At 49.8% G+C, this 27,550-nt stretch overlaps 1 protein-coding gene and 1 long non-coding RNA gene across 2 annotated transcripts in view; one reads left to right on the plus strand and one right to left on the minus strand.

The window, feature by feature from the left end:
- Positions 1-23,499, plus strand: LOC142929610 (uncharacterized). The gene is made up of 2 exons (XR_012945797.1): positions 1-3,449; positions 16,418-23,499. It is a non-coding gene; the product is annotated as an uncharacterized LOC142929610 (long non-coding RNA).
- FBL (fibrillarin) overlaps positions 21,304-27,550 on the minus strand; it is a 9,343-nt gene continuing 3,096 nt past the window's right edge. Inside the window, exons 3-9 of the mRNA XM_032964348.2 lie at positions 27,254-27,367; positions 26,298-26,392; positions 24,745-24,915; positions 24,355-24,487; positions 22,897-23,009; positions 22,044-22,189; positions 21,304-21,823 (exon numbers count right to left, since the gene is read on the minus strand). Of these exons, the coding sequence (XP_032820239.1) occupies positions 21,802-21,823; positions 22,044-22,189; positions 22,897-23,009; positions 24,355-24,487; positions 24,745-24,915; positions 26,298-26,392; positions 27,254-27,367 (794 nt within the window). The 3' untranslated portion in view covers positions 21,304-21,801. The remainder of the gene's footprint in view (positions 21,824-22,043; positions 22,190-22,896; positions 23,010-24,354; positions 24,488-24,744; positions 24,916-26,297; positions 26,393-27,253; positions 27,368-27,550) is intronic.

Consider the following 27,550-nt stretch of genomic DNA (forward strand, 5'->3'; position numbering starts at 1 on the left):
TCCTCCGTCAAAAGGCCCGGATGGAGGTGGTCGCGGTTTGCGCGCTGAGCTACTCCGAACTTCGTGAGCCGATTTAGATCCCCGCTCACGACCAACACCAATGATTATTATTATCTGAACCGGTCCTGGACCTCCCGTCGGGTCGACTCAGCCTCAAATGAGTACCTGGTGCGGTGCGTAAAAACAATCGCCACTAGGGAGACAAAGGCGGTCGGGCGTGGTGCTGGCCACCCCTTCGTGTGCCGTGGCGGCCTTCAGATGTGCCTGCTCGCTAACAGCACTTGCCCCAACAGGTTGTTGAGGCTATACTGGGGGAGGGGGGACCTTTGTCTTGGTGGCGATGCACCCCCCCCCGCCCCGCGACCCAGTGTTCATCAGGGCCCCGGATGCTCCGCCTCCACCGCAGGCCCCGGATGCTCCGCCTCCACCGCAGGCCCCGGATGCTCGCGCCCCTCCCGTGCCGCGCTCGCGCTGCGGCCGTCGACGTAACCGCGTCCGCCCCGCCCGTGCTCGCCTCGCTGGGAAACCCCGCGGCGCCCCGTGACGAGTGGGCCGCAGCGATGGCCCCCACCATCCCCCGTCGTGTGGATGAAACTGCTGGGCTTTTACCAAAGCATGTCAAGGTTTATATTTAATTCGACGATTAAAAACTACCGCATTTTTTTTTATTTAGAAACACCCCCCACCAGTAGATCCAAACCGACAAAGGCACAATAAATAGGACTGCTAAAGTAGTGTTAAAAAGTTGACGCGCGTCAATTGAGCAAGGTTATTTGAACGAGCTCGGAGGACGATGTTAAGCTGCAGCCCATCTGTTGCTGTAAAATTGCGAGTCGCGTGTAACGGCATTCGCAGAAAAAATACTAATATAAGCGGTAAGAAAGACGATGGGAGGTAATGAGTGCAAGTGAGATGACCTAACATGCAGACCCCCTGCTTCGACTGGACGTCTCTGAAAAAGAGCTTCATCACCAGTCGGATTTCACCAGAATTACCGTATTGTGATTCAGACCACTGGTGGTTGAGTTCATAGAATGAGTCGGTGAATGGTATAGGTGAATGGGTTAAGCAGGTTGAGTGAGTTGTGACCTACATTGCAGCGGTTCAATTGGACAGTGGTATGCGTGTTGAGCCTCGTTCGAACCATACGTAGCCAACCTCCTTCAACATGGATTAATAAACGAGTGAAGCTCACGGGAAGATCACGGTCGTAGCGATAGAAGAGTAATAAGGCGGCGTAATGCCGACTTCATTATTGAAGAACGATGGACATGGAAGAGAAAATACTGGGCGCCGCGGTGGCAAGGAGATGTTAACTACCTCGCCTGGTATACTAGGACGTGGGTTCGATCACGACCGTGATGCCTACTGTATATTTGGCGTCTCACTCTCCCCATGGTCACGTAAATTTTTCTCCGGGTCCGTTTTTTTCCCTTCACATTTAGAAGCATGCGTTTAGAGTGTAGCTGCTATGGATTTCCACGTGATAAGCCACTTCGTTTGGCTATGTGTGGCCAGGTCGCTTCTGAAAAATAGCTACATAGCTCAGTGGGCCTTACCTAGTAAAATAAAAAAAGGTTAGTATTAAATTTGATAACATGTAATACAAATTTTGTTCCTAGGTAGTAAGTGTTATTTCGTAATTGCTTATGCCTAAAAAGTATAGAAAATGGCAATTATTCCCCACAAACTTTGCTTTTGTGACCAGGACAGTGCTATTTTGAAATTTACATATTTTCAATGAGAAAAAGCGCGAATTTGTGACTTTTCGTTTACATAAGTCAGAAAAAAACAACAAGAATCAAAATTAGCATATATTTATACTGAAGTAATACAAATATACTGTCCTTGGTCACGGCGTTCAACGTCCAGTATATCCTGGTGGAAGCGCTCGCCTTGCTCCTCTGAGTACGCTCCCATGTTCTTCAATTTATCAAGATAAGCATCAAGGATATGGACTTAAAGAGATATCCTACAGCCCATTGTGCCATAGTTCTTCACCAGAGTCGCAACCAGCTCCATATAGTTTTCGACCTTGTGATTGCCCAGGAAGCCACGAACCACTGACAAAGCTGTTCCAAGCCAATTTCTCCTTACTAGTGAACTTCTTTGGGAATTCATTTTACTCCAGGATCTTTATCTGTGGTTTGACGAAGACACCGGCTTTGACCTTTGCCTCAGACAGCTTAGGGAAGAAGTCTTGAAGGTACTTGAAGACTGCTGACTCCTTATCTACAGCTCTGACAAATTGATTCACAAGGCCCAATTTAATGTGCAGTAGTGGCATCGGCACCTTCCGGCGGTCCACCAGTGGCTCCCACTTGACAGTTCCTCCCCACAGAGAACTCGGTCCACTGTGGCCAGTCCTGCCTGTGGTAGTGCGCGCCTTTGTGTCCCTGCTGTCCCAAAGGCAAAGATAGCAGGGAAACTTGGTAAAACCGCCTTGGAGACCTATCAGGAATGCCACCATTTTGAAGTCTCTGATGACCTCCCAGCCGTACTCATCATAGTTCAAGGCGTCCAGCAAGGTCTTGATGCTGTTGTAATCCTCTTTGAGGTGCATCAAGTGAGCCAGGGGAAGAGGCGGGTACTTGTTACCATTATGGAGCAGCATGGCTTTGAGGCTCCTGGATGAGCTGTCAATGAAGAGGCATCACTTATTCTGGTTACAGGCGATTCTAGCCTCGAACAGACTGGTCACATTGTGGCAGAAACAGAGCCCATCTTGACGGGTGAAGAAGCTGCAAAAAGGTTGGTGACGCTTTCTCTGATCTGCAACTTGCACACTTTCATCCAACAAGTTCCACTGCTTGAGCTTAGACATCAAAAGCTCAGCATTGGACTTGGTGAGACCAATTTTGGTTGGAGTAGTATGGGTTTCTCTCCTCAGCTCCACCTCCGAAATTGTCATCTGGATGTGTCTTCCTCGCTCTCTGACTTGCTGCTCTCCCCCGAGGCTAACGTGCACCGCGGCGCCGTGACTTGGGTTGTAATTACATGGTCACGACGGGGCTGCTGAGCCACCGCGGATAGGAAACACCCAAAACACACACGGGTCAGCAGGCAGGTAGGGGGTGGGGCGGAGTAGCGAGCGGCGGGAAGGCAGGGGGCCCTCCCCTTGCAGGATGTGTGTGCTTGATTGGGGAGTGGAGGGCGGACGTCGGACAGAGCACCGGTCCGATTAGAGAGGGGCAGGAAATCCGAGGCTCCTGATTGGACGAAATGTCAGCGGATTAGCGGCACGTTATCTTTGATGTTGGGACAATAAAAAGGGCAGGGAAGGTAGGGGCAAGTCAGTCGGGTTCTTCTGGAGTCAAGGATCGGAGGAGTCATCGTGCCTGCTACTGGATCGTCCCTGAGACAAGTCGCAGCGCAGCCAAGCCCCATTCCCAGCAAGGACTACGTGCAGCCTCGCCTTTCCGCGGCTTCCTGCACCTCGGAATCGAACCGTGAGTACACAGGAGAGAGGTGAGATAAAGGGGAATATCCCTTAGGGAGAGTGATTAGGGAGAGACGGGACAGATTGAGTCCGAGACCGCCAGGAGATAGGTTAGACCTGCCCTGCTGGTCCACACTGACACGGGTAGTTTAGCTTCATTATTCGCGGAGAATAAATCGCCAGTTGTCAATGAACCTTGTGTCGTCCCTGCGAGTGCGGAGAGCGGTGCATGGTGCTGTGAGCCTTCTCGTTGTGGTATCCTGTGTTTGCGCACGAGCGTGTATTTTACCCGCGTGTGTGCGCTAGCCACTGTATAGCTCGTGGTTAGCGTGTGCGTGTGGTGAGCGGCGGCGGACTTGTACAAGGGTACGTGAGATTATTCGTGCGACCTTTGGTTAGCGTGTGCGAGAAGTGCACGGCGGCATACCCGCGGCCGAGGGGCCGCAGCGAAGGGGGGGGGGAGTCGGTGAGCAGTAACCCTCCCCAGGACACGGAAGAGCGGAGCAGTGGATCCCAGATGAGCGGGGAGACGGGGGTCAGCCTCCCCGACACTCTCTTTTCCCCTCTGTACCATCCTACAAAAACACACTTATTTCAACCGTGACTACTGTGTAGGAGATTCTTGCAACATTTTTCATATATGATATATTTTTTCAATAACATTTAAAATTGTAAAACATTTTTAAATTGTAAAAACTTTTGCAATTTTAAAATTTTTAACAAATTTTATAACGTAAAATTCGGAGCAACAATTGTACATCTTACCTTCTAGAGTTTTTTTGCATTGCTCGCAGGTGAAATGAGGTGCCCAGAGTTTGTCTTGATCCCTGACAGGCATGCCGAAATATGCCTTGTAGGCCTCACATATCTTAGCAGATGCTTCCACAGAGTAGTTTTTCGCTCTTCTCTTGATAAATTGGCCGCAGACATAGCAAAATGTGTCTGCCGGATGCTAGCAGCCTTTTGATGCCATCTCAGAAAAATGCAGATATGTATCCACTTAGGCAGCTGGAACTAAACTGAACTGGTGGGCTTAAGGCCCCTGTATTTATACTACTATTTATATTACTGGAAAGTTCAAGAATGTTCTAGAAGTTACTCCAATTTTTATTTAAAACTTTCGTGACTGCAGGAATTACATATAAACTAATTTTTTTGTCTGTCTGTGTGTGTTCACGCGCTTGCGAGTTTGGGGTGTACGTTAAAAAAAATTGCCAGGTACCACGCCGTAAACCCCGCGGTTGGCAAGCGCTATTCCTTTTTCACGTCTGTCACCTTTAAATTAGTTTAGTGCGATTTTTATTTATTTTATTATTTTATACGCGCGCATGGCCATACCAACTCACGCACTTTCGGTGGGGGGGGACGGACCATGCCAAGTCACACGCGTTTGGTGGGGGTGAGGGAGAAATGTACTTTTGCCTTAGGGGCCGTCCATAAATGACGTCATGCGATTTTGTAAGTCAGACCCCCCTCAAATATGACGTCACAAAGCTCTGCCCCCCCCCCCCAAAACCATAAAACATGCTTCAAATTGCTTTAAACTTATTGTCATTGTAGTGCGTATTTCATGTGGCACTGCATTCTGATGTTGTAGGAGAAAACATTTATTAAAAAGTCTTTAATTAAGTAGAACGTGTTATCTGTTTATTTAATGTTGCGCATTTTTACGTGACGTCACATTTGTCACCCCCCCCCCCCCACCACCTCGTCACACATCAGCCCAAATGTCTGACCCCCCCCCCCCCCCCCAGGTGCGTGACATAATTTATGGACGGCCCCTTAAAATGCTATACAAATACACAACGCTGATGCTAATTCTTCACAGTGTGATATCCTCTTCTCCCCACCCCAATGCGTGCAGTTACTGCTATTAAGTCAGTAGCTATTATTTGTATAGTGCTTAGATTGTATTGTAGCACGGCCGGGGGGATGGTGGGGAGGGGTAGCGGTCTAGCCCCCAGCCGGCAGGCTGGGCAATCTAGGCAAGACCGGGGGCTTTGCACGGGACTAGGCCTCACCACGCCACTCTGTCAGGTTCGTGGTTTGTGCTGTACAGTCCATTGAAAAATGTGATACTCCAGCTGATGCTCCTGTTGCTTGTGGAGTGACTCATGCAGCCAGCTATGGCTCTAGGGTTTGGTGTTACATGTTATGTATGTAGTTTATTGTTAAAAATTCGGTCACAGTTCCTATGATCACTGTTACATTGCATTTATGGCTTTATTTTGGTTATTTCTAAAAAAAATTTGGGTTGGACATGTTTTTGTTTATTGTAGTACGGAGTTAGACTGATGGCCTTAATATAAGTTTTCTTGTTGTTGTTTGACTTGCATCCCACTGGAATTTTTGCACACAGCGTTGGTGTACGGTGCTATTTCAGGAATATTTTGATGTTTTTTCCTGGATTTTCTGTTTGCACATGCACAAAGTCACTTTAAGATGTTTTCTTTTATATGTTTTTTTTTTGTTGCGGTTGCACCCGATTCAAGAGCCGAATGGCTCACAGGGCTATACCAAATAAATGAAACTATGAAACTATGATATACCGCTATAGAGTCAGCATGTACTACTGTTGTGATAGCAGGTACCACCACTCAGTATGCACTGCTGTAATCATTGCAGGTATCACCACAGTCAGTATGCACTGCTGTACTGATAGCAGGGCCCACCACAGTATGCACTGCTGTAGTGAAAGCACGTACCACCACAGTCAGTATGCACTGCTGTACTGATAGCAGGGCCCACCACAATATGCACTGCTGTAATTATAGCACGTACCACCAATCAGTATGCACTGCTGTACTGATAGCAGGACCCATCAGTGTAGTGTTTATAAAGACAAGTAAACTTCTTAGGAGGTACACTGTTTATTGTTATTCTTTCCTCATACAATCCTTAACACACACCCTAAGTAGGTACAGCCTCCTAGCTTGGCGGGACTTACACGTCTACCGCTATTCTAGAGTCCTCTGGCTGGGACCTAGGGGAGGCTATCTGACCCACCGCTGGCCCGGTGGGTCCTGACCACTGGGTACCTGAGCCTTAGCCCTCAGAAGGGCTGGAAGGCTGGTCCAGGGTCCTAGCTGTCTTCAGCCCGGGCTCGGTCTTCGTGTAGGGAGAGAACTTCCCGAGCTCTGTTGGGTCACCCTTCTTATACTCGTTCGTGGCCAGGTATAACCAATCACACATTCCCACGTGGAACTGGCTAATTGGTTCTTACCAAACCGTGACTATGATCCACTTCACTTTGTCTGGCCCCAACCGTTATGCACCCAGAGGTAACGCTGCACTGCTCCTTTTATACCTGGTGGCAATGCAGGTTATCGAACAGTGCGTAGTTAACACCTCTACATCACCCCCTCCTTCGGAAGATCCAGCCATCCCGGCTGCAACAATGTGAAATTCCGAAATTATCAACAATGGAAGAATTGTGAGTGTGCCTCATGAACAACAAGAACAATAAAAAAAACCCATATAAATTCTCCCCTAACAACATAACGTATATACAAGGCAATAGAACAGGCAAGAGACCATCATAACAAACGGCGAGATTTTGCGCGCGCGTGTGTTTCGCGGGGCCATCGTAGGGGATGGTAGGCTTCGTCAGCGGCACAAGAGGAGGAGGAGGATGGGCAAGAGCATCCGGTGGGTCTTGAGGCATCACCCCGGGGACACCTGATGCTCTATGGCCCATCGAGGCCGAACGTGGCCTGCATGGAGCCGTCACTCCCGTGTCATCTGCGGGAGGAATGACACGCCTGCACTGTGGGTTAGGCACCAACGGAGCAATATCTGGCTCGCCGGACGCGTCGCACACTCGGCCCCCGTGTTGTGTGTGTTGAGGAGGGACGCACGGCATGACGAAGGGTTTTAACCGAGAGGGGTGAACGAACCAGCGACGCCTTCCCCAGCGAATTTTAATACATTGGGGACGCAGGACCTCAACCACCTCTACCGGACCCCGCCATGGCCTGAGGAGTTTTGCCGACGTGGACACCGGCACCTGGGGGCAGTGAAGCCACGCCCTATCTCCCGGTGTCCATCGATGCGTGGACGTCCAGTCTCAAATTTGCTCGTTGGCGAGAAGCCGAATTCTCAATGGCAACCTTCCGTGCCTCGGCCAACTTACTGAGGTTGAATCGCAAGTGGTCAACGAGCTTGGACTTCTGCGGTGGCTGTTCGATCTCCAGCCGAATGTCGGCGGGAGGAAAAGCATCCCTGCCGTACATTAAAAAGAACGAGGAAAATCCCGTCGCCGCGTGAGGTGCCATGCGGTACGCGACGAGGACCCACGGAACCTGCAAGTCCCAATCGAGGTGGGATTCATCGACCTGATGGCATAACATAGCGGTGAGAGTTCTATGCAAGTGCTCCACCATGCCGTTGGTTTAGGGATGGTAGGGCGAAGTGCGCACTTTCTTTGTGCCCAACAGGCGGCACACATCATTCAACAGGACTCCTGAAAAATGTCTTCCCTGGTCAGTCAGCAACCATTCTGGTGCGCCCTTGTCCAGGATGTTGCCCTGAACAAAGGCGTCCACGATGGCCGCTGCCGACTGGCTGGGGAGGGCCCAGGCCATAGGCCACCGCGTAAAATACTCCACCCCAACCAGAAGGTACTTATTACCACGTGGCGTAGTAGGAAAAGGGCCCAAGATATCGAGAGCTACCAACTCGTTTATACGAGACACCGAAATGGGTTGCAGGGGTGGACATACTGGTTTAGCCGGCGATTTACGTTGTGCGCAATGGGTGCACCCCATTAGAATGTCGGTTACATCGTGCAGCATGCCCGGCCAGAAAAATTGCAACCGCAACAACCCAATGGTTTTATGCACACCCAGGTGTAATAAACGCTCGTGCGCTGCCCATACGGCTTTACATCGCAAGGCGGAGGGCACGAGGATTTTATGTTGACACAAGTCAGCATACCAATGCATCAGCAAACCGCGTTTCATGACAAATGAATTAAATTTCCCCTGACGTGGAGCCGCCGTATTCGCATGACGACGCAACCGCAACAACGACATGTCATCGCTCTGGTGCCGACCCCATTCGGCCAAAGTCAGCCCCAGCAAGTCGTCACTGGCCGTTGTATCCGCATGATCCGACATCGGCACTGAGACAACGCATCGGCATTTGTGTGTTGCGCACCCTTACGGTAAGTAACATTGAAATCGTAGTCCTGAAGGACTTCGAGCCACCGAGAAAGCTGGCCGGACGGTTGGTCAACCCGTAGAGCGTACTGCAATGCCGAATGATCAGAACGCACGGTGAAATGCTGACCATACAGGTACGGCCTGTATTGCTGAATGAAAAAGACAATGGCCAGCAGCTCGCGTTGGGTAACACAGTACCTATGTTCAGCAGGGGACAAGACTCTGCTACCATAGGCAACGACCCTTTCAATGCCATCGATCTTTTGAGACAGAACACCCCCAATCCACGTGTTGCTAGCATCGGTGTCCAACACGAATGGTACGGAAAAATCGGGGTATGCAAGGGGCGGTGCCGTCACGAGTGCGTTCCGTAAGGAGTCGAATGCGGCCTGTTCCGCATCCCCCCAATGAATCACCACCCCTTTGGACGTAAGGGCATGAAGCGGTTTGGCAATCGTCGTGAAGCCAGCAACAAAACGGCGGTAGTACGACGCAAAACCAATAAAACTGCGAACATCGCCCGCAGATGTAGGGGTTGGCCATTGGCGAAAGCATTTGGTTTTTTCAGGGTCGGTAGAGATTCCTGAGCGGCTGACTATGTGGCCCAGATAGCGCACAGACTCACGCAGAAGGTGACACTTCTGTGGCTTGAATTTTAAGTTAGCGGTCCGCATTTTCAAGAAGACAGTATGCAATCGTTCGATGTGTTCGCCGAACGTGCAGCTAAAGACGATGACGTCGTCAAGATAAATGAGACATGAGTCCCACTGGAGCCCAGCAAGAACCAGCTCCATGAGCCTCTGGAACGTCGCTGGGGCCGAGTGGAGACCCATGGTCAATCTATTAAACTCGAAAAGGCCCTGTGGTGTCCGAAAAGCAGTCTTAGGTTTTGACGCTTCGTTGAGGGGGAGTTGCCAAAACCCCGACAGAAGGTCCAAAGTGGAGAAATAATGCGCCCCCGCCAGGGCACCCAATGACTCGTCCATACGAGGGAGAGGGTAGGCGTCAGCTACCGAGATTTTATTTAGGCGCCGAAAATCAACGCAAAAATGAAGACTGCCATCGTGCTTTTTGACCAGCACTATTGGAGCACCCCAGGGACTAGTGGAGGGAGAAATGATATCGGCCTCCAGCATGTCATCCACGGCCAATTTAACATGCTGTTTCTCCGCCGGGCTAAGCCGAAACAGGTTTTGTCTAATTGGGGCAGAGTCACCAGTATCAATGTGGTACGCAGTAGCTTGGTGCAGCCAATATCAAACCTATTCCTACATTCGAAAATTGTCGCAGAAGAGTGCGCAATTTAATTTGCTGCGGAAGAGACAGATCACCTGTGTCTGCGCAGACACAGGTGATCTGTGGTTTTTTCAGGGTCGGACGATTGCATACACGGAAGGAGGTGGGACCTGTGGCGTGTCATGCGCATGTCCCACGACTCCGGTTCCCAACAGCACCGGGGTCGCGTGAGTGAGCACAGTTCCTTGCGGAATGACGGTTGTGGACAATCCGACATTCAAAACCTGCAAGAACGGCTCCCTGTCAACTGCTACGAGGGTCTGTACAGCCACCAAATCTAACCCCTTAGCAGCTGTGTTTGAAGGTCCCAGCAAAATGCTATGTACCGAGGCATTCGGAGCTAGCGGTTTTTTTAGTCGCAAGGGCACGAGCATTTGTGTCCCTGGCGGAATGCGGACTGTGCTAGCGACGAACGCCTGCACCGAGACATTTGGCGTGCGCAGATATGAGGGTATGGGCAAGAACGCCATCCGTCGACCCGACGGGAGTTTGATGCAGCCTTGATCTACAAGGATCTTAATAGGCATTTTCGTGAGAAAGTCAGTGCCTAACAGACATGGCACGGCGAGGGAAGAAGAGACCAAAATAGGCCCTGCCAATTTAATGTCACCAATCGAAATTTGTGCACGAATTTGCCAAATAATGCCCAGCGAACTTCCATTAGCAGCGAAACACGGGATAGAAACCCGTTCCAAGGGGCGGCATCGCACGGGCAGCATATTATAAATTAAATCAGAAATGATCATAGCCGACGCACCAGTATCGACCAACACACGAAATTCCACACCCTCAATTGATCCGACAACCACGGATGAACCTGCCATCGCCGCGACTACCCTATGGGCCAACTCAGACCACTGCCCAGGTCCAAGTGGCCGTGAAGAACCCACGGAATACCCCCCATCACACGCCGAATCGCGAGCCTTGCTTATGGTGCGTTGCGGTGTGTATGGTGTGAATGGGGGCCGAGCGTGAGAGGCGTCGCGACTTGCCTGACTGTGCCGCGATGTCGTGGGCGCCCTGTAGTCCTGGCCTCGGGATCCGGAGGAGCGTCGTCAAGGCACACGGCACTCGGAGGAGATGTGGCCTCGTCGGCCACAGTTGAAACACGTGACGTCGCTGCGTGGAGGAGGCCGTCCCCGCTGCTGGTCATTGCGGCGACCAGCGTGGTCGGACGATCGCCGGCCCGTTGACCTGGTCGCCATGAAGCCCCGGTCGGCAGGCTCCAAAGTCGAAGCCGAGGTGGCGATGGTCGATTCCGTGTGGAGCAGCAGATGTGCGTGGATGCTCCGAGCGGCTCGTAGCAAGCACATACTCTCGTCGTCCACCGCTTGGATGACGATGCGCAGCTCGCGCGCCATCTCCAGCATTTTCTGGAGAACGATGGCGTCGATGGCCTTGTCGTCCATGCGGGGGTAACCCGCTCTTGCCATCGCAAGTAGGGTGGTCTGGAATGCCAACGGAGACTCCTTAGGGCGGCTTCGCCTGTCGTAAAATTGGCTGCGGACGTCGGACAGAGGCCTGTAGACGTCGGACATCCGTCGGAGGGCCGATTGAAGAGTCGCCCTTTGTTGCCTGGGAATGGTAAGGAGCGAGGCGAGAGCGTCGTCATCCAGAGTGGCCGGTAGCGCTCGGAGCGCCTGTGCGTCCGACCAGCCCACCATTTCTTGGTGGCTCAGGAAGCGACGCTGGAACGCCACCCAGTCGCCCCCTTCAGACGCGAATTCCCGGAAGATGGGCAGGCGCTGTTGGAGGGCGGACGTCGTCTCCTCCTCAGCCTGCATCGTCTCAAGCCGGAGATCGGTGATTGCCTGGCCGATAGCGTCTACTGTACCCTGTCGGTACAGTGATGGCGCGGCGTCCGCTGAGTAACTTGAATTTGCAGCGTCGCACGCAGATCACGCTGCGGGTCGTGATTGGCCCCCAGCGTTCCCAGGATGCCCCTGGCTTCCGCTTCCGGCGGGATCGCGTGGTTCCTCGGTAGGAAAGTCAAAATGTCGCCTTGGCCGATGGCGGGAACATCCGCCGGCGGCTGACTCGATCCGCCCACGACCTCCGAGCTGATCTTGTCGAGGATGGAGGCAGCGGCATGCAGAAGTTGGGTGAGACGGCTGTGTGCTGCCCGGTGTCCGTCCCCCATGGCAGGAGGAGCGACCGACTGCTGAACCAGTGGCTGGGCAGTTGACGACGAGCCGGCATCTTCAGCGGAGTTGGCGGTCTCCACAGGTGAGTGGGCTGAACTTCTCGTTTCCATTTTCCAACCAGTTCTGACTCCAGTTGTAGTGTTTATAAAGACGAGTAAACTTCTTAGGAGGCACACTCTGTTTATTGTTATTCTTTACTCATACAATCCTTAACACACACAGGGGTATCCGGTCCCCTCACCCGATATCCGAAGGAGGTACAGCCTCCTAGCTTGGCGGGACTTACACGTCTACCGCTATCCTAGCCTAAGGAGGTACAGCCTCCTAGCTTGGCGGGACTTACACGTCTACCGCCATTCTAGAGTCCTCCGGCTGGGACCTAGGGGAGGCTATCTGACCCACCGCTGGCCCGGTGGGTCCTGACCACTGGGTACCCAAGCCTTTGCCCTCAGAAGGGCTGGAAGGCTGGTCCGGGGTCCTAGCTGTCTTCAGCCCGGGCTCGGTCTTCGTGTAGGGAGAGAACTTCCCGAGCTCTGTTGGGTCACCCTTCTTATACTCGTTCGTGGCCAGGTATAACCAATCACACATTCCCACGTGGAACTGGCTGATTGGTTCTTACCAACCGTGGCTACGATCCACTTCACTTTGTCTGACCCCAACCGCTATGCACCCAGAGGTAACGCTGCACTGCCCCTTTTATACCTGGTGGCAATGCAGGTTATCGAACAGTGCATAGTTAACGCCTCTACAACAGTATGCACTGCTGTAATAATAGCAAGTACCACCACATTCAGTATGCACTGCTGTAGTGAAAGCAGGTACCACCAAAGTCCGTATGCACTGCTGTAGTGATAGCAGGCACCACCACAGTCGGTATGCACTGCTGTCGTGAAAGCACAGACCACCAGTCGGTATGCACTGCTGTTGCACTGCTGTTGTGATACCAGGTACCATCACCCATGACTAATGTGTAGGAGATTCTTGCAACATTTTTCATGTATGATATATTTTTTCAATAACATTTAAAATTATAAAACATTTTAAAACAAATTTTATAACGTAAAATTCGGAGCAACAATTTTACATCTTACCTTCCAGAGTTTTTTTGCATTGCTCGCAGGTGAAATGAGGTGCCCAGGGTTTGTCTTGATCCCCAACAGGCATGCCGAAATATGCCTTGTAGGCCTCACATATCTTAGCAGATGCTTCCACAGAGTACCACCACAGTCAGTGTGCACTGCTGTAGTGAAAGCAGGTACCACCACAGTCGGTATGCACTGCTGTCGTGATAACAGTGCATACCGCCGATCTGTGTGTACATAAGTCAATGTGTGTGTGTTAGTCAATGTGTGTGCGTGGTGTGCGTTAGTAGACAACTACTTTTTAAAATTAAGTTACTTATTTTCACAATGATAATGCGTGTCTCTAAGTCCATGTGTGCGTGTGGGTCGATGTGCATATCTGCAGCAATGTGTGTGTAAATCGATGTGTCTGTGTGTGTGAGTCTGTGTGTGCATGTGAGTCGATGTGTCTGTGTGTGAGAGTCGATGTGCTTGTGTGTGTGAGTCGATGTGTGTGTGTGTGTCAGTCCATGTGCGTGTATGCTAGTCGCTGTGTGTGTGTAGCTCCATGTGAGTCAGTGTAAGTCCATTTCTTTGCATGTGTGTAGGTCCATGTGTGCGTGTCAGTCCATGTGTGTGTTTTATTTACCTGGTCAAGGCCTATGCTACTGTAAAGGAGAGCCCACACAAGGTTGCAGGGGGTTCATCTTTTATTCCTTCCTTCAGTCCACACTTGTCCCCAGCCGTCTCAATCTCGTTCCCGCCAAGATCTCTCTTCCTGCCCGTTCTCTCTCTTATATCTCCTCGCTTGCTCCTCCCCCTGCCCCTGTCATTCCTTACAATACCATCAGTAGGCCTGGGCTCTGGGTTGTTCTTCATGCTTTCGGAGTCCCTGACCCTTTGCTCATGATCATTAACGACCTTCATGATGGTGAGCGGCCCAGGGTAAAACTATGTGGCCAGGAGTCAGAGCCATTCCCTGCACACCTTGGGGTGCGACAGGGATGTCCTCTGCCTCCCATATTATTTAACATCTATTTTGACTACGTAGTTCATGAGGCCTTCAATGGCTGTACCAGAGGATTTTCCATCTGCTACAGATACAATGGGAGGCTGATCGATGCCCGGGTGCGGTCAAGGGATGGCTCCCGATTGCTCAACTATGTTATGTATACCGATGATCTGCTGATTGCTGCTCACTTAGAGGAGGAGTTGGAGGTGCTGCTGCTGAACCTGGAGCTTGCAACTAAGAGGTGGGGCTTTACCATCAGCCCCACCAAAACTAAGCACCTGCCTGGGGATTTTGTACCATCGGACAATCCACCCCCACAACTCACAATTGGTGATGGGCCAGTTACGGAGAGAGTGGAGAGTTTCCCATACCTGGGCAGTGTGCTCATGACCGGCTCCGGTTTAACAGCAGAGGTCTCACTCCGAATCAGTCGAGCGACATCTTTTCATCGGTTGCTTAACGCTGTGTGGAAGCTACCTGGTCTCCCTCTGCACGGTTTTCTCGGCCACGGTCATTTTCTTAATTCTCTACGCTTGCGAAACGTGGACCCCCCTAATGGAACATCTTCGCCGGTTAGAAACGTTTAGGCTGGCCTGCCTACCATCCATCCTAGGTTTAACTAGGCTGGATTGTGTGAGGAGCTCACAAATCCTTGAAAGATCTGGACAAAGTTCCATCAGTGAGCTCCTACGGCAGGCAAGGCTGCATTGGCTGGGCCATGTAGCCCGCATGCCCAGCCACCGCATGACTAAACAGCTTTTGTTCAGCCGGATCGAGGGGGCTAAACGGGTGTGCCACGGGCTAGACAAGAGATGGAGTGATGTGGTACAGGAGGATGTGGAGCTAAGTGGACTTGCCGATGACTGGTACCAGCGGTGTCAAGATCGGCCCCTGCGGAGGAGGCTTGTGAAGGATGCTCCTGGGCAGTTGGAGGCAGTCACCCTCCAACAACAACGGAGGGTGGAGGAGCGACGCTCACAATGAGCGGAGCGCCGGGTGGCTAAATCACAGCAAGTTGGCACAGTAGGGGGCACAGGTGGTGCATCAGCCAGTCATCTCAGTCGACCCCTGACACCTGGGTCTGCCCCATGACCTCCTGCCAGCGGGCGTTCGACAGTTCACGTGGCCTCAAGGTGCACATAGCCTGGCACAATTGTCGTGGTGATGTCAACACCACTTTGTGGCGAATGGCGGTTGTTGTGTGTGTATGTACAAGTGTGTGTGTGTGCGTCAGTCCATGTGTATGTGTGGCCCTATGTGCGTGTGTGAGTCGATGTGTTTGTATGTGAGTCTGTGTCAGTCAATGTGTGTACGGCAATGTGTTTGTGTCTGAGTCCGTGTGTGTGTGCGTCGATGTGTGTGTAAGTCGATGTGTGTGTAAGTCGATGTGTGTGCGTGGGTCCAGGTGTGTGTGTAAGTCCATGTGTGTGTGTCTTAGTCGATATGTGTGTCTTTGTTAAGTCCATATGTGTGTAGGTCAATGTGTGTGTGAGTCTATGTATGTGTGTGAGTCGATATGTGTGTAAGTCTACGTGTGTGTGTGAGTCGATGTGTGTGTCACTCCATGTGTGTGTCTAAAGTCGATGTCTGTGTGTGTGAGTCCATATGTGTGTGTGTGTGTGCGTGTAAGTCGATGTGTTTCTATGTGTGTGTGTCGATGTCTGTGTGTAAGTCAATGTGCGTGTCTGTGTCTTTTTCGCCCGGGCAACGCCGGGTACTTACTGCTAGTATTCGATATGTGTCTTTCTTGATTTGAAGCTTTCGTGACTGCAGGAAACCGTACTCTTTGGTTATTTCGGTAAATTCTAGATTTAAAGCTTTCGTGACTGCTAGGATCCATACTCTTTGGTTCTATTGGGTAAAGTCACGTAGGTGAAAATAAAATAACAAAAAATCACGACGGCCTTCATCAGGTGAAGGGACGAGACAGTCTCGTCCCTTCACCTGATGAAGGCCGCTTGTGTTGTGGCCGAAACGTCGTGATTTTTTGTTATTTTATTTTCACCTACGTGACTTTACCCAATAGAACCAAAGAGTATTTCGGTAAAGTCACGTAGGTAGAAAAATAATAGATCACAATGTTTCGATTGCAACACAAGCAATCGTCATCAGGTGGGACAACCACAGCAAGAAAAAACTGCTTAAGTAGGCGAGAGATCTGCCGTGGCACGAGGTTATATAGGCCTCGGCAGTAGGGGGAGAGAGAAGTGGGGGGGGCAGGGCAGAAAGTGGACCCCGCAGCAGCACCCGGGTCACTGGCCGCCTCCTTCTCCCCCCCCCCACTTCTCTCTCCCCCCCTGCAGCCGCTCTCTCCAGTGCTGCTGCGGTGGTCCACTTTGCCCTGTCTGCTACTGCAGGTAAGTACACGTAGCCCATTTACAGCGCTATACATTCACCAAACTTAATAACCAGGCTACAGTCTACATTATACTGCCAGTACACTCCGATTTTTTTTTAACTTAATTTGTTGATTATTTTTCTATCTACGTGACTTTACCGAAAGAACCAAAATAAGTTACTCCAAGTTTACTCAGCACTGAATTTTTCTGGAATGTTGGGGAAAATAGGTAAATTCAAAATATCACTGTCCTGGCCACAAAAGCAAAGTTTGTGGGGAATAATAGCCATTTTATGTACTTTTGAGGCATGAGCAATTAAGAAATAACACTACCCAGGAACAAAAAAAACTGTTACAAAGTGTGATCGGTGTCAAATACCTTTGCTAAGTCTTTTAAGAAAACTGAACAAATGGTTCTAAAAAAAAACATGAAGAAATAGTGTCTGTTACGTTTCTATAGTATTGGCCTCCACGTGACTGACTTGATGAACCCTGCCTCTAACCATGAAATTAGATGATTTTGTATGTCTGGCACTTTTGATAAGATGGATAATACAAATTGGTTCGTAGTTCCTGAGATGGTTTAAAGATCCACCTGTAGTGGTTAAACTAAGACCAATTTTCCATAACTAAGTAATGTGAGATTGTAATGGAGCTCGATGCCAACTTCAAAAGGTTTGATGGTCCCGTGTGGCAAGGTCCAGAAGGATGGAGAATTCGGAGGCCAAGAGCGCATGAGCCAATTGTATTAATATAAGGCACAGCACAGATTATAAAATAGGTACATTGAGAATCGCAACGAGAGAGGTGTATTCACACGAGGGAGTGTATGTAGTAAAATTCGACGCTAGAGATTGCGATTTCACCGACCTTTTCAAGAAAGTACTGCCAAGTTGTCGCAGTAGGGAGTGATGTTGCTTCTTTGTGTAATCCAAATCTCATAATTTTCAGGGAATTCAGCATTCGAATGTTTGGCTAATACTGTACCAGTTAAATTGTGGTTTTAGTTATGGGAGAAAACTGGAGAACTGGGAGGAAACCCATACAGATCAGGGGGAGAATGTGCAAACGCCACGCAAATGCACCTGAGTCAGGAATTGAACTCGGGACCCTTCTTGCTGAGGAACGAGCGTCAAACCCAGTGTCACCACCCTGCCGCATAGAGATGACAGATGTGCAGCAATTAACGTACACGGAGAACACCACTCAGATTGATCTCCGTTGTTTTTTGTCGTTCGGCCAGGGGTCAGCAACCTGCGGCTCTTGAAGCATTGCTTCATGACGCCATTTATTAAAAACAGTCTCATTCACATGCATTGCGGTTCTTGAAATATTGAGTTTTACTGGTAGGAACGAAGTTGTAAACTGAGTGTAGCAGCCTGCAATAGATTAATGTGTCCGTCCCCTTTCAATACTTTAACGAAGTGAAATCTCGTGCTGTTGGGTGTAAAATCAGCAATAGACAGCGCAGAGACTTGATGTCTTATAAAATTGCGCAAAATTCCAATGTTCCTACCAGCCCACCCTGCAGGGACCTGTTATTTTGGTGGCTGACCCTTGTCCAAGGCGAAAATTTACTTGGCCACCGATTATATCACGGTTGGCTACGCACCGTGTGAAAGAAGTTCCACATACAGTGAGGGGAAAAAAAGTATTTGATCCCCTGCTGATTTTGTATGTTTGCCCACTGACAAAGAAATGATCAGTCTATAATTTAATGGTAGGTTTATATGAGCGGTGAGAGACAGAATAACAACAAAATCCAGAAAAACGCATGTCAAAAATGTTATAAATTGATTTGCATTTTAATGAGGGAAATAAGTATTTGACCCCCTCTCAATTAGAAAGATTTCTGGCTCCCAGGTGTCTTTTATACAGGTAACCAGCTGAGATTAGGAGCACACTCTAAAAGGGAGTGCTCCTAACCTCAGCTTGTTACCTGTATAAAAGACACCTGTCCACAGAAGCAATCAGATTCCAAACTCTCCAGCATTGGTTCCAAAGAGCTCTCCAAGGATGTCAGGGACAAGATTTTAGACCTACACAATGCTGGAATGGGCTACAGGACCATTGCCAAGCAGCTTGGTGAGAAGGGGACAACAGTTGGTGCGATTATTCGCAAATGGAAGAAACACAAAAGAACTGTCAATCTCCCTCGGCCTGGGGCTCCATGCAAGATCTCACCTCGTGGAGTTACAATGATCATGAGAACGGTGAGGAATCAGCCCAGAACTACACGGGAGGATCTTTCAATGATCTCAAGGCAGCTGGGACCATAGTCACCAAGAAAACAATTGGTACACACTACGCCGTGAAGGACTGAAATCCTGCAGTGCCTGCAAGGTCCCCCTGCTCAAGAAAGCACATATACATGCCCGTCTGAAGTTTCCCAATGCACATCTGAATGATTCAGAGGACAACTGGGTGAAAGTGTTGTGGTCAGATGAGACCAAAATGGACCTCTTTGGCATCAACTCAACTCACCGTGTTTGGAGGAGGAATGCTGCCTATGACCCCAAGAACCGTCAAACATGGAGGTGGAAACATGCTTTGGGGGTATTTTTCTAAGGGGACAGGACAACTTCACCGCATCAAAGGGACGATGGATGGGGCCATGTACCGTCAAATTTTGGGTCAGAACCTCCTTCCCTCAGCCAGGGCATAGAAAATGGGTCGTTGATGGATATTCCAGCATGACAATGATCCAAAACACACACCCAAGGCAACAAAGGAGTGGCTCAAGAAGAAGCACATTAAGGTCCTGGAGTGGCCTAGCCAGTCTCCAGAACTTAATCCCATAGAAAAATCTGGAGGGAGCTGAAGGTTCGAATTGCCAAACGTCAGCCTCGAAACCTTAATGACTTGGAGAAGATCTGCAAAGAGGAGTGGGACAAAATTCCTCCTGATGTGTGCAAACCTGGTGGCCAACTACAAGAAACGTCTAACCTCTGTGATTGCCAACAAGGGTTTTACCACCAAGTACTAAGTCATGTTTTGCAGAGCGGTCAAATACTTATTTCCCTCATTAAAATGCAAATCAATTCATAACATTTTTGACATGCGTTTTTCTAGATTTTTTTGTTATTCTCTCACTGTTCAAATAAACCTACCATTAAAATTATAAACTGATCATTTCTTTGTCAGTGGGTAAACGTGCAAAATCAGCAGGGGATCAAATACTTTTTTCCCTCACTGTAGAGAGCTGCGCTGTGGCCAACCCCTCTCCAGCCAGTTCCTGCTATGAGTTCTCGTCGTCTGTGAAAGAATCGGCTGTTTAAAAATGTTCCTGCCTCGTCATGCGAGGCCGAGCGATACCAATTATAAATATTTACCCATGTACAAAATCTGTGGCATTCCATACACCCACCGCTGTTACCCTTAGAGTTGCCACCTTTTCCACAAACCTAGCTGTCTCTTTCACCCTGTCTATAAAAAACTGTGGAGAATTCACACAACCACCAGATCTCCATACAAAACATATCTACCACCAGAAAAATGGTGCAAATTACTCAACTGTTCGGGTCAAATCTGGATGTGGCAAACCGAATTTATCTTTCACCTGCCTCAACAATTTTGCCTCTCACCGTGTCGGTCAATTTCCCCAGCAAAAAAGATGCAGATATTGACACTTACCACACCCTATGATGTGATGCAGCAGTGCAGACATACGACTGCAGCTGCGAAGTATTCCCTTAATGTGTCGTAGCTGGAAAAACATTAATAATTATAATTGTCGATGCACTTACGCTCCCAGTATCTATGAACTGGAGTAGCAGATAAAGCGCTACTCTTTAACTTTTTGGATTATCGAGAGTAAAATTATCAAGCAGAATTAACCTGGTGTGAACAAATATCCATTGTTCATAAAATAACCCAAACAATGCGAGTACAACATTATGATGTCTATGCTCACAGACGTCACGGTTAAGCCAGTGGAGGACCATACAAGTTAATACACAGATTATCGTGAGAATAAACTTGCCTTGTATCTCATAGATTGAGACATCCCAATGGACTAATTTGTCCCACTTTCACAAGTCGTGAGCAATGGCGAGGCAATTCCTAGCATTAGACCACAAGCAGTCCCTCGTCACGGATAACATCAGTGGTGTCCGAACGTCTATCAAGACGTCCCCGAGGTCAGAAAGTCTCAAACGCCGTACGTGGCCACGCTTGGACACCAGCATGGAAGCATCTCAGCAGCCCCAAGCTGGCCTCCATCGGCGTTCCACTGCCCCCCGCTGTTGGGATATTTGAATGTTCACGAATCAAATCGTGCAATGTATTGGGTTCATAGTTTCCAATTCCGCTTATTCGATTAACGAAATAAGCACGCCATATATCCTATTATTTACATTCTCCACAACGCCGATTGTGCCGTAAAATTTTGCGTCAAACGTGGACCCATATCCTAAAGGGTGGGTCCTTGCCGAGCACGTCTGGCAGCTCTCCAGCATTGGTTCGAGCCCACTCTGCCCAGATTGTCAAAACCAGCCCGATTTGCTTGGGTTGAACCTATGCTGCCGATTTGATCTGGATTACATTATAGTGCGGTACCACGGTATGAAAAACGCGAGTGGGTATCAATAAGTTGAATACGTTATTGCAAAAGTAAAACAGCCGGGGCGTATATTAGGGTATTACGTACTTTTGCTGTAATATTCATATTGATACCCAATCCTGTTTTGCATACTGTGGTACCTCACCATAACATACTTGTCTCACACCACGCCGCCAAGTATTGTTCCTAAAATGAGTAAAAAGCATTTGTAAAATCAATAGGATGGGTAAAAGGACTTGCGTTATTTCTACTCCTTATTTTAAGTCTGCAATAATGAACACATCGTGCAATTCATTATAAATTGTTTATTACTCAGGGCTGTACAGGTCAGAGTTTAATGGATGTCTTAACTATGAAATGTCTGAATTTAGCAAGGACGTAACGATAATCGCACACAAAAATATTACAAGTTCCTGAATATAAAAAAATTGGAGACAATATTGCGAAACTTTTTTAAAAGTGGTTCCGATTACAAGTTTCAAAGCCGAGTTCATTGGCTTGAATGTCAAGATTTCATATTCCACTGTGGGCGAACATCTGAAGCAATAACTGGGAAGTCGCACAAGCCGCAAACATTTCTTTCCCGATATATTTGCGTGTCGCGTATTTATGAACAGACCCACATACAACGCAGCTCAACGTCGTGCAAACGTGGTGGCGTCTTTCAATTTTCTCAAAGCACACAGATGAAGACGACGCGTGTTGTGCGAGGAGCCTCCTGTCTCGAGACCGAAGGAAACCGAGGCCGAGAGAGCTCAGCGATCGGATGATCACGGCATCCAGGTCCCTCACTTCTGCTTGGGGGGTGGCCTGTGGGAAAGGAGGGGGGGGCAGAGCACATTAACAGTCATGACACCATCACCATACAGCATCTTTTGCTTTTGTCATTTTGGTGACCCGGCTCCCACTCGAGTGGTGACCCGCACTCGAAAATTACTCTTCCTTGCTGCTCTCACGAGTTAGCGCCTGGTGAACCGCCCATGCACCTGGAACCCCCATCCCCCCTGCCCCCCTCCCCCGTACCCCTCACCTGTAGGTGCCGACCACCACGGCATGGTCCCTCTCATAGGGCTCCAGCGTCAGCTGCTCCTGGGGCTTCATGTTCTCCTGCGCCATCTTCTTCACCTCCTGGGCGAACACGGCCTCCGGCTGAGCCGTCGAGTCGATGCAGTTTGCCTGGCGCATGGAGGGCAAAGATCCTGCAGTTATAGCCTAACAGACTTTTCGGGAAAGTAGCGTTCAGCGAGCACATGTGAAGGCTGGTACGGCCACACGAGGAGTTGGATGGCCAGCACCATGCCTGGCTGCTTTCGTCTCACCAAGTGCTGATATTTACACACCATATTAGGTACTGAGTCGGTGCAGGGGAGGAGCAGTTCAGTTAATGGTCAGTGGTGTTCGCCGTGAGCGGACATCGAACTCGGATCTCTACGTTTGGTGAGCAGGGTGTTAACCGCTACACTGCCGCTCCCCACACGTGCACACACGCATGCAGACACACACATATGCATACGCACCACAACTAACTCCACCCTCTGCTCCATGTCAGTCTACATTTCAGAGGCTCCTTTTCTCCAGTTACAAACCCAAAACCTCCATTACAGCGCAAATAGGGGCTGCCTCAAACACGTGCACTGCCATGAGGGCAGCATCACGAGGTCTGGCAGCAGTTCGGGGAGACCTTCGTGCAGCAGACTGATCATGGATGATTACCATCATGATGCTTTAACTAGAGCAAGCAAAATCATTGTTTGAGCAAATCGAAAATTAACACTGGCTTTTATTTCTAGTGCGCTGCTGTATACTTGCTCACTATGCTGCATTACAATTGGGACATGGGCAGAGTTTGGTACATATGAGTGCGAGACACAGCCGCCACCTACCTTGATGGAGATGACAAAGTGGCCTCCATTTTTCAAAAAGTTATGGGCGTTGATGGCAACAATCCGGGTCTGGTCGGGCTGAGCGACGTCTGCAAACACGACGTCCACCATTCCTGCCAGGGAGATGGGAGAGCATTCGAGTTTAGTGAACAGCACGAGGCCAGGCAGCGCATCTGGCTGTCCTGTGGTTTTCGCCACTGTAATTTCTCAAAAGGGTTGAATTCCTCCTCTCACCGAACGTTGGCATTCAGCGGAGTGCCGATTTGTGATTGCTTCTTTTCCCAGAAGAGTTTTTTAACAGATGCCAAGTACAGGCCCAAGGGGGACAGCAACAATCAGCACCCCCCCCAAGTTTCGTGAAGATAAAATCCACGAGTGGTGCAGCGGTAGGTAGGGGCTATCGCCATCGCTTTTTTCAGAGGTTCACAGTTATATGGCAAGCTGCCCTGGTTAATGCTGCGGGTGTGTATTAACTACACGCCGTCTCATTCACAGCGGACGTTAAAGATCCCCCGACGTCATTCACAGGCGAGCCGGGCCCTTCTGTGCTGACCTCAGGGTCCAAATTTGCCAAACGAAATAAATTACAACGCATCTACTAAATACGTTTGCATATTGAACTTCTTTCGTGTCGTACGTAGCAAACCGTGCTAAATCGGGAAGGTGCAAAAAATATGTAAAACACACAGCTACAATCGTTGCCCCCCCCCCGCCCCCAACTCATGAAAACTTAGCAGGAATCTCCTGAAAAACCGTCCAACTGCAGAAGTAGACATCGATTCTGTGTCACAAACCTCCGATTAGCACGGTTGGCTACATACGGTCCAACACCCCAGCGAGCCAGCGTAACCATGGCGCAACACAAGCACAACAACCACAGCGCTTGTGCCAAGCTCGGTGCACTTCAAGGCCATGTGAATTGTGGAAGGCTCTCTGCTGGTGGGAGGTCATGGGACAGACCTGGGTGCTGTGGGATGACTGGCAGATGTACTGCCTATGCTCCCCACTATACCACCTTCCATAATCACTTACACGTACAGAAAGAAAATTACACAAGCAACGTTCTATTGTTTTTCATTATTACGAGTATTTATCCAAGTCTCAAGACTTTTTTGAGGGTCCTGCTAAGAATTCACAATTAGGGGCAATGTTGCTAAGTTGAATCCCAGTGCAACAATTTGCAGGTAATTATTCAGCATTGGTATGTGAGGTCAATAACATTGACACCATGTCTCTTTTAGCTATGAAAACCCGGAGGAAACCCATGCAGAACAGGAGTATACAAACGCCCCATAGAAAGGCATTAAAGTCAATTGAACTTAGGGCCCTTTTTGCCGAGGCGCGAGTGTCCCCACGCTGCCACCCGCCTTGTCGCCATCAAACCAACCCGCAGCGACTGGTTACAAGCGGAGCCAAGGAGGCTGCGTGCGGTGGCAGTAGCAGCACCGCGTCACTCACCGACTAGCATGCGGTACTTGTGGGGGTGGCGTGCGTCCTCAATTATGGGAATGATGTTAGTTCGCTTCTTGGCCACGTTCATGAGATCCCGGCCCGATCGGTGCGAGAACTCCACGGCGTACACCAAGCCTTCCTACAGGCGCCACGCCAACAACACCACGACGACACCACGACCGCTCGCTCATCCTCACCGCGGTTCAAACAAGGACATTCACATACGTGGGGGTCTGTCATGCTTTTTCCATGTGTCCATTAGCATGTTGGCGTGCGAGCGTACGTACGTGAGCGCGTGCGTATGTGACGGCATGTGTTCGCGTACGTATTAACGCGCGCATACATATAGACGTGGGCAAGCGAGCATGTACGCAAACCCGCGAGTGCAACACTTACAGGCCCGACGATGTCGGAGACGTGGGACACAGTGGTGCCGGAGGCGGCGCCCAGGTACAACACCTTCACCCCGGGCTTTATGTGGATCTGGTCAACACCGCCCAAGATGGCCGCTGCCAACTTGGAGCGAAACGGATTCCAGGCGCGGTACTCGACCTTCTGCTCCTGCTCCTGCACTCAGAATCGCGGAGTGGGGCGGCAGGGGGGTGAGATGGTGACGTCATTTCGGCCACAGCAATTGATGTCATCACCACCAACCACCACCACCACCACCACTTTCTCTGCCAGATCCCACACCAGCAACAGCGGCTAGCGCACAGCCGACATGCAGCGACCTCCAAGATCTGCCCCGACAAGCCTCCAACGATCTGGAAAAAGGTATTCTCTTTCCCTTGGTCGCTTGGACCCGTGGAGACCACTCCCAATGCCGGTGAAAGGCAGTCATATTTTTACATTCTAAGCTTGACATAAACACGCCGTACATAAACACAGTTCTGTCATTGCAAAAGTGCTTGACTGATGAGGTTATTTGTGACCCAAGCACACTTGGTATATACGCTCACTTGGACTGGTTTTCAAGTGGTGTGCCGAAGGCCAGCTTCTACCAGATCTTTAAGAGCTGTGAACCAGGTCTCACTGGGGACATGGCTCCAATCTTGCACTGACAAACCGTGGATTATTTTTAATCTAGATTTAAAACTAATTTCTTCAGCACTGCTTTTGAATTGTTGTTCTTCTCCGCACCTCCAATTAGCACAGTTGGCTAAGTACGGTGCGTACATCGTGGGATAATGATCTGAATTACTTTAGTTACCTCTTATCCCGTGAAACTCCTTTTAATTGGAATGGTATCGGTGACCATAAGCAGGGCAGACTTGGGTGTGTTGCCGTTTCCAAACGCCTACGAACCCGGGGCAGGTAGCGAGCACTCAGCCACAGCTGCCTTCCTCGCTCTGGTCTTTGCTTGGCAAAACGAGAAGCGCCCCGACCTCTAGTGGCCGCGTGTTGAACACCCACACCTATGGCCCGCACGACATGTCCATTGCAACCACCGGACGCTCTAGTGGTCAGATGGCGAATGTGCCGCGTGTCGCACTTGCAAAACTGACTCGCGCCACCTTCTGAGCTACTCGTGCAATTCTAATTGCTATTAGTTACAATTAAATTGTTAATCGCGCCCAAAATGCCACTGGGTATCTAATGTATGTACGCGAGTGGGCTCAAGGGTACTTGAGATTTGCTGTGCGAACCCCTTCCCTGGACACTCGTCCCATTAATTTCTCCAGCCATACGGAGGACTCCTACCAGCCTGTCATCTCGGGCAACACCGCAGTCAACCACCACACTAAAGGTAACACCTCTCTCTAACCCTAGCAACAACGCTTCTCTTTCTGCGTCTTCCCGCACACACGGATCCACTTAGGAAATCCCTCGCATCGTCTCATTTCCCCAAGCTCTTATGACGTTGCTCAATTCAGAAATGCGTTATGTTGCCGGCTGCTTGGCATGTTGGGCCATCGGGCCTGTGCTCCGCATGATTAGCAACCACGCACCTCCACCGCCATCCTCTTCTCCCCGTATACAGACTCCCCGGGTACCATGTTCCGTGTGACCAACGCATCCTCCTTCCCTCTGGCAATGAACACACCTGCGGACACGTGGCGCACACATTGTTGAGACACGGCCATCGCACACCTCACAGAGCTCGCTCTTTCGCAACAAAACTGTGCCAATTATTGCTGGCCGCCTGGCATTCTGAGTCTATGCTCAGCATTCGCGAGTTAAACAAAAACATGCCAGCATTACTAATCCACCCACAGCGCACAATCGTGTGTAATCTCCTTTGGCTGCGTTAGCGCACAATCGTATAAAGATCGCTACACCCTCAAATCATAACACTGACATGATTTGCTTCATGAGGAAAGATTCTAAAATGAGTTTCTTTATAGAGCATCCTTGCTCGGAATGTTTAGAAAATTATACTGAAGGGTTTTGGGAAAGGCACAAAAAAATCTGTAACATTGTTAACGACCAAAGGACGTTTGCACGAATGGCGTGTTAGACCAGAGGACGTCTAACACTGTTTTGAGACTAGACTCAAAATAAAGCTGTCTCTGGTGTGGAACAATCAGTTTCAAATAATGCATATATTATCAGAGTACGTGTTTTTTGTTTGCATTCTGACAACAAGTATTGTGGTTAATGCAGACATGAGTCCTTGTAAAAGGTTTCAGTTTGGTGTTTTAACATCTTAACACCTGTTTCGTTGCCAGAAAAAGGGGAAAACATCATATTTTGATACTGGCAAAAGGAGGTCCCATGATGTACGACTGTGATGCTACACAGGGATCTCAGCAACCTACATTCAGCACTGTCTCATTACAGGGACTATGCATGATCTCGGCACCATCCATCAGCCCCACTGCAGTCATATTTGAGGCATTTGTCTCGCAAATACCACCGATTCACATGGGGGGGGGGGAGATAGCTGCCATGCGGCAACACTTGCCTTCGTGTCTGTGCGGCTCAATCGTCACGTTCTTGCCTCCACCAAAGCCCCCGCGGCCTCCGCCTCGGCCACCTCGCCCCCGTGGAGTTCCCCTCCCTCCTCCGCGGCTGCCACCTAGAAATATCCACAACTCCGCATTCACAACGCAGCACTCGTGTCCCGGCACACGCTCACAACCAGCAGACACCAGCTCGCAACGGGGTTGAGGGTTAACAACAACGCCGTTCGTGCAAACGTGAGGCATTGAGGATGGAGAGTGCCATCCTCCTGGTGTCACAGCCCAAAAGGAATGTCTGC

Source organism: Petromyzon marinus, chromosome 32 (assembly GCF_048934315.1).
Source record: "Petromyzon marinus isolate PM22_M1 ecotype Great Lakes invasive population chromosome 32, UKy_Petmar_22M1.pri1.0, whole genome shotgun sequence".
In the NCBI taxonomy this organism is placed as follows: Eukaryota; Metazoa; Chordata; class Hyperoartia; order Petromyzontiformes; family Petromyzontidae; genus Petromyzon; species Petromyzon marinus.